This window comes from Octopus bimaculoides, chromosome 8, assembly GCF_001194135.2.
Source record: "Octopus bimaculoides isolate UCB-OBI-ISO-001 chromosome 8, ASM119413v2, whole genome shotgun sequence".
NCBI classification, from domain to species: Eukaryota; Metazoa; Mollusca; class Cephalopoda; order Octopoda; family Octopodidae; genus Octopus; species Octopus bimaculoides.
This window is the reverse complement of record NC_068988.1, coordinates 353,564-361,359: the sequence shown is the minus strand read 5'-3', so window position 1 is coordinate 361,359 and position 7,796 is coordinate 353,564. Positions and strand designations below refer to the sequence as shown.

Sequence of the window (7,796 nt, the reverse complement as noted above, 5' to 3'; positions counted from 1 at the left end):
TATATATACACATATATATAGTTCTGAGCTGGAAGTGACTTTTGATGCTGTCATAGAAACAATAATGGATTAATTACAGAATGAAAACAGGGGAGATAACTGGAAGGAAATTTGCTTTCATTTTTGGACATTATTGTAGAATTTCAGAATTGAAGTCAAACGTATTTCTATAGTTTATTCTTGGAATAAATATTTTACAATCTGCTAGTATGAGACGATGAATAATTCTTACTATTAGAGGCACAAAGCCCGAAATTTGATGGCCAGGGGTTAGTTGATTACATCAGTCCCAGTAATTGACTGGTACTTATTTTGTCAATCCCGAAAAGATGAAAGGCAAAGTCGACCTCGGTGGAATTAGAATGAAAAAGCTGAAGAAATGCTGCTAAGGTGGTTGTTCGTTTTGAAGTTTCTGAATAAAATGAACACACACAAACAAACAAACAAACAAACACACTGTACTCGCTTTTATAGAAAGAGACTATTTGTACTTTATTTTGGAAATATATACTTTCTCCATTAAAGAGTAAATGTTTGTATATTACACAATCAACTCTGCTCTGTAAGCAAGATTCCTTCCTTTCCGGACATTGAAAAAAGATCATAGCAAAACAGCGTGAATATGAAACCAATATACCTTACAGTTAGTTGTAAGGTTGCCAACTTGGTGATGTCGAAATATCGCATTGGGAACTTCTGGAGAAATATTTTATTCTTCCAAAAGTGTGAAGATAAAAATTGTTGTTGGTGTTGTTGTTGTTAATAGTGCAGTGACTATGTCAGTGATGACTGTTAGTGTATTAGATGCTGAGTTGAAGGCAGTAATAATATTTAAGAAAAGTGTTAAGTGTTAGTTTTCTTTTTGACGTATTAAAAATAGTTAAACTTTAGCAACTTCAAATTCGTCAACGTCGACATTAATTTCGTTATCAACAACTTTTCTATTACAGCGACAGCAAGCTGGCCTTTATTATATATATAGTATAGTGGGTTATATATATAATATAGTATAGTATGGTGAAGACGCATGGCTCAGTGGTTAGGGCATTTGGCTCACGATCGTAAGGTCGTGGGTTCAACTCCCGCCGACGCGTTGTGTCCTTGAGCAAGACACTTTGTTTCATGCTGCTTCACTCCACTCAGATAGCAAAAATGAATTGTACCTGTATTTCAAAAGGGCCAGCCTTGTCACATTCGGTGTCACGCTGATCTCCCTGAGAACTACGTTAAGGGTACACGTGTCTGTGGAGTGCTCAGCCACTTGCATGTTACTTTCACGAGCAGGCTGTTCCGTTGATCGGATCAACTGGAGTACTCATCGTCGTAACCGACGGAGTGTCAGTTTTTCTTTTTTTTTTTAGTATGGTATTTACTTTTATATCTTATGTACTAAACGGATGTATATTTACGGTTATGTAAGGTGCGACAATTTTTATTAAACAAAATTTGTAATCTTTTACAAAACCTTTTAATGTTTACATTCTTTTACAATTCTGCAAAATGTCATCACTGATTTCAGTGTCGTCAGTCCATCAAAGAATCGCTGCATCTTGTGGTTCCGACATTTACGTTGACGACGAAATTGCAGTCAACGATGACGAAATCGAGACAAATGACAACGCAATGATGACTGATAATTACGAAATCGAGGCTGACGGTGATGAATTTGAGGTTGATAATGTCGAATTTCTTGAGAAACCCTGTATGCATGTGTGTGTGTGTGTGTGTGTGTGTGTGTGTGTGTGTGTGTGTGTGTGTGAGGGTGTTGTAGCGTCCTTTTGATAAGCCAATACCTCAGTAAAAGAAATAAAAGCAGTACTCTGTTGGGAATAATGTCCACAAGCCAAGAATGAGTTCCAATTGCAGTTACTTAATACGTTTGGGGAAAGCAACACTCAACTCACTTCCCTTACCGATTGGGGAACAGAACTAGATATGAAAGGCAACACTAACCAGAGAACATTGATGTTTTTGATCATAGATCTGATCAACCAGTGCTGACCTGGGATTAAATAACATTGTTAATGCGTAATATTTAATTTTATTTACTGCTGCAAAAACCTAGTATACCGCTGATTGCATTCCACTTGCTCTCTCTCTCTCTCTCTCTCTCTCTCTCTCTCTCTCTCTCTCTCTCTCTCCTTTCAAATCCTGTTGTGTTAACTTAACCAGATCAGTTTCATAAAAAATAGCACAGAATTTTCAAAAATTAGTGATGTGTATAAAGAAGTAGTCTAGATTGAAAATATTGCTTGTAAATTAAGAAATACGTACATATATGATGAGAGTGGGGAGGCCGAAACTTCGAAGTCACTGTCAGCCTTTTTTCTTTCTAAAAGTATAAGCATGTACTCTGACAAACAAACAGACAGACAGACACAAAATTTGCTTGTCGGTTTGTTCTAATTTATTTCGATGGTAATTAAATATAATTATAAAAAGATGCTTACCTTTAAAAATTAGAATTGTGATGGCAAGCAACCTTCGAGCAACGCAATAAGCTACCTTTTGCCCAAAGTTATCTTACTAATGTATTCTATTCTGGTATTCCTGTTCATTTAAGGCAACACACCAACAGCACAAAGTGTGATTGCACACGATAAACTTATGTTCTTTATGTTGCATTGTATTTTGTAATTCCTATTCGTTTAGGTGAACGAAACGAATTGCAGACGATAAACTTATGTTCTTTATGTTTTCTTCTACTCCATTATTCCTGTTCGTTTAGGACAACGAAACCAGCAGCAGAAAGGGCGACTATAGACGATAAATTTATCTTTTTAATGTTGTATTGTATTACAAAACTGTATTGTTGAAGAAGTATTTAAAATTATCAATCAACGTTATTGAATTCCCTTTCTCTTTTTATTTTACAATTTCAGGGCGTAATTGGTCCACCAGGACAATCGGGTATAATGGGACCTGTTGGCCTACCAGGTGTCCCTGGACCACCCGTAAGTATTCAATATATGACAAATCCTACTTTAAACTCCTTTTTTTTATATCATCAAATATTTCATTTAATTTACAGCTCGAGTCTATAACAGGTCATCATCATCATCATCATCATCATCGTCATCATCGTCATCATCATCATCATCATCATCATCATCATCATCATTGCCTAATGGTAAGGGTGTTGGCCTCGCGGTCGCAAGATCGTGGTTTCAATTCCTAAACCGGCCGGTGCGTTATGTTCTTGAACGAAACACTTCATCTCGAGTTACTCTACGATCACATCAATACCTGACGCGTGGCATACCGTGCACCTGTTCAGACGACATCGATTCGATGGAGCGAGTGAGGTGATGCACAGCACCATAAACAAATCATTTTTGTGTGGGTCGTTCGCCAAAAGCTGAACGTTCAGACGGCAGAGTCCATCGTTACTATTAATATTCTTTTCTATTCTAGGCACAAGGCCCGAAATTTTGTGGTTGAGGGGCAGTCACAATAATGATTTCAAATTTGGTAAAAAGCTAGCAATTTCAGGGGAGGGATGAAGTTGATTAGACCAACCCCAGTGTTCAACTGGTACTTAACTTATCGACCCCGAAAGGGATGAGAGGCAAAATAGACCTCGGCGGAATTTGAACTAAGAACGTAAAGACAGACGAAATACCGCTAAGCATTTCGCCGGCGTGCTAACGTTCCTTTTCTACTCTAGGCACAAGGCCCGACATTTTGAGGGAGGGGACCAGTCGATTACATCGACCCAGTGCGTAACTGGTACTTAATTTATCGACCCCGAAAGGATGAAAGGCAAATGTGATCTCGGCGAAAATTGAACTCAGAACGTACGGCAGACGAAATACCGCTGCGTATTTCGCCCGGCGTCGCTAACCATTCTGCCAGCTCACCGCATTATCCTTACTATTAATATTACTAGCACTGATGCACCACCAGATACTAAGGTCTCTGGATTCACTCCTGCTACATTCCAGACAACACATAATTTCTGCTAATTCCTCTTTTATTTTTTCTTTTACTTGCTTCATTCATTAGACTTCGGTCATGCTGGGGCACCGGCCCTTCCTTTGACTGCATTTACGCTTTATGTGGGCGAGTGTAAATTAAAGGTTTATTTTTAAATTCCGGAAGACAAGATATGTCAGCCATGTCCATCATCCGCTACATAATCTTTAATCTTAGTATTTTATAGATTATATATCTTTTATAATTTGATAAATTAGTATTAAATTAATTGTCGAAGATATCAGAACTGTAAAAATCCTTTTGCCTCCGAGTTCAAATTCCGCCGAGGTCGACTTTTCATTCTTTCGGGGTCTATAAATTAAGTACCAGTTGCGTACTGGGTCGATCGAATCGACTGGCTCCCTCCCCAAAAATTTCGGGCCTTGTGCCTAGAGTAGAAAAGAATCCTTTAGCTTCTGAGGAAGAAGAAGAAGCTTCCTTGCATTCTCAAATTTTTATTTTATATTTTGTAGAAAAAATAATTGATCCTAGAATTCAAGGCAGACACGGTTTTATTCCAACAGGCAATTCCATTTCACGTGAAAAAAAATTTTTTTTCATCGTAAAAAGAATCTATTTTAAAATCAGAGTAAACCTATTTGCAAAAAGATCGTTGTAACAGATAAAATATTCATGAAATTATTGCACTGCACTCAGTAGTAGCAACGCCCGCGTTCAGTTACAATTAGCAGCAGTTTATGCCTAGCCTTTTGTGGATCAACTTAGAAATATGACAGTCATTTGACGAGAACATTACCACTATTGGGTGTGAATACTTAAAACATTCGAAGTAGTTAGGTTTTCCTCTTTAAGCTTAAACATCTTTCAAATCCGTGTGCTTCGTCAAGTTCGAATGCTGTTGGGGAGTAGAAGAGGCACGTCACATACCGAGGCTGTCTCTCCGTCTGGTGTCAGCACCCGTTTCCTCAGACTTAATTATATTTATGTATTTTAAAACTTATACAGGTACAAAATCGATTTCCCGGAACTTTTGGTTCCAAAGCCTACATTAAACTAATATTGGTTTCGAATTTTGGCACAAGGCCAGCAATTTCGGGAGAGGGATTAAGTCGATTACATCGACCCCAGTGCGTAACTAGTACTTATTTTATCAACCCGGAAAGGATGAAGGGCAAAGTCGACCTTGGCGGAATAGATTAAACAAATATCAATTTAAATGCTTAAATGAAATACAGGTACCAATACATTAGTATAAACGGTACAGGATTATTAATAAGGTAGCGAAAGGCGGCGAGCTGGCAGAAACGGTAGCACGCCGGGTGAAATGCTGAGTGGTATTTCGTCTGTCGTTACGTTCTGAGTTCAAATTCCGCCGAGGTCGACTTTGCCTTTCATCCTTTCGGGGTTGATTAAATAAGTACTAGTTATGCACTGGGTCGATGTAATCGACTTAATCCTTTCCCCCAAATTTGAGGCCCTGTGCTTCTAGTAGAACGGATTAATACGGTACTTTGCAAGGTCCCAGTCTGTGTAAAGTTAACTAGTCTGGCAGTCGCAGGAATTATAAGAGGTTCCAGTCCATCAGTATTTAGAAAGTTGGTGTTGTACTTGCATTACCTTTGCACAAATACTTTAAACATAGGCGGTGCCCTAGCATGGCCGTAGTGAAATGACTAAAACAGGTAAATGGTAAAAGATAGGCCCTTGTTCGGTAGCCAAATCAACTGCCAGTTTTCTTAAACGTCACATAACTTCGACTGCAGCAAACGCATATTTAAACGAACTGCACTGTGTGACCAGTTTATGTGTCTTCCACTTTCTATATAATAAACATCACATTTATGGTGTTTATAGTCTTCTCAATATGTAATGCGTGGTTTTTTATTGCCCACAAGGGGCCTACATAGAAGGGACAACACAAAGACATGTAGGGACACATAACAATCAAAAAGAAACAAAAGTGTGTGTTACAATGAATGACAAAAATGAAAATGAGAGACGAAATGAAGTTTTCTCAGCCTCACACCTGAGTTACTTCATTTTTACCTTTGTTCCTTTTTTTTCTTTTTGTACTTGGTGCCTTCCGAGATATCGAAACCGCATTCCTTTAGTAAATACGTGTAGTCCATGTGCCATGGTAATGAAGAACAAGTTCTTAAAATAATCGCAGACCATTTTTTAGAGTGCATTCTCCCCGCTTTGCCACTGACCTTGAACAAGGCAAAATGATGACCAAGAAAAATGAGTGCCTGAGTTCAATACAGATTATTTATTCAATTCAGCTCAATATTGTTAAGTTTATTATTATTATTGTTATTACATTTACGTCTATTGTGATAGAGAAATGCAATAATTTATCATGGAAAAACCATTTGTGATGCCGCTAGAATTAAAATCCTTACATCATTTACTTTCTGTTTCCCTCGTCTTTGACAAAAGACAAATGAAGCTTAAAAAATTATGAATGATTACATTAAAATTTTGATTTATTAAAGTTTACACATTCTATTTTAATGGTAATTGTTTGAAATTTTGTGCATTTCCAGGGACCTCCCGGGCCGGTAGGACCAAAAGGAGACCGTGTAAGTTGATTTCATTGTTACTGTTGTTTCATATATTCACAACGAAGTATGTTTCTATGCCGTCCTACTTATAATTTACAAATTCCATTAAATTACTTTCTAAAATGCAAGAGGAGAGATACAGGGATAAAAGGTTCATCTAATCCTTACATCGAGAATTATCATGCTAACGTAGAGGCACAATGGCCCAGTAGTTGGGGCAGCGGTGGTGGGATCGCGATTTCGATTCCCAGACCGGGCGTTGTGAGTGTTTATTGAGTGAAAACTCCTAAAGCTCCACGTGTCTCCAGCAGGGGATGGTGGCGAAGCCTGCTGTACTCTTTCGCCACAACTTTCTCTCACTTTTTCTTCCTGTTTCTGTTGTAACTGTAATTTCAAAGGGCCAGCCTTGTCACACCCTGTGTCACGCTGAATCTCCCCGAGAACTACGTTAAGGGTACACGTGTCTGTGGAGTGCTCAGCCACTTGCAAGTTAATTTCACGAGCAGGCTGTTCCGTTCATCGGATCAACTGGAACCCTCGTCGTCGTAACCAACGAAGTGCCACGAGATCATGCTAACATTTTGCCCCACCGAAGTTTTCTTTTTTCTATCCTTTTAAATGGAAAAGTTCTGTAAAGAAGTAAAAGTTAAATTTATAGAATTAAACATGTCGTTTGTTGATTTCTCAATATGTAATACATAGATGTAATATGTCATATATGTAATACATATATGTAATATATTATATATGTAATATATATGATATATGTAATACATAGATATGTCACACTTTCTCAAAAGTTTTAATAATCATTGATCGTTTCTTTTCATTTTTAGGGAGATACATTAGGTGTTTCTGGATCAGATGGATCATCAATGGCTTACGGACCCCAGGTAATTAGTAACGATTGTGTAAACAATACGATTAATTACATCATCAATTAGTTGTCAAAAAAATCCTGTTAAATCTTCTTTCAATATGGAATCTGTAAACGAGGCATTCAGTCCATGTCCGGCATTCGCCATGATAGATCGCTAACCACTGAACCTTTTTCTATTTTCTCTCCCTGTTTATTTCCGTGTTCCTTTCTGTCGAAGAGCATAGGCTCGAAATGCAAAATGCTGTTGTACTACACTTTAACAAGTTTCTGATATCTTAGCATCTGAAGCAGCTGGAGATACGACAGTTTAACGAAAAGAACCGGCTATGGCAAGCAAAAGTAAACACTGAAAAAGACTCATTTGGTCAGGTTTGGACATACGACAGTTTAACATAATAGCAACGATATGGGTGTGT

The 7,796-nt window shown here is 37.9% G+C and overlaps 1 protein-coding gene across 3 annotated transcripts in view; it reads left to right on the top strand.

The window, feature by feature from the left end:
• The window catches only part of LOC106871778 (collagen alpha-3(IX) chain), a 239,898-nt gene that overhangs the window by 222,648 nt on the left and 9,454 nt on the right, over window positions 1–7,796 (top strand). For all 3 annotated transcript variants that reach the window (XM_052969917.1, XM_052969918.1, XM_052969916.1), the window contains 3 exons: window positions 2,883–2,954; window positions 6,483–6,518; window positions 7,337–7,393. In XM_052969917.1, the coding sequence (XP_052825877.1) occupies window positions 2,883–2,954; window positions 6,483–6,518; window positions 7,337–7,393 (165 nt within the window). The remainder of the gene's footprint in view (window positions 1–2,882; window positions 2,955–6,482; window positions 6,519–7,336; window positions 7,394–7,796) is intronic.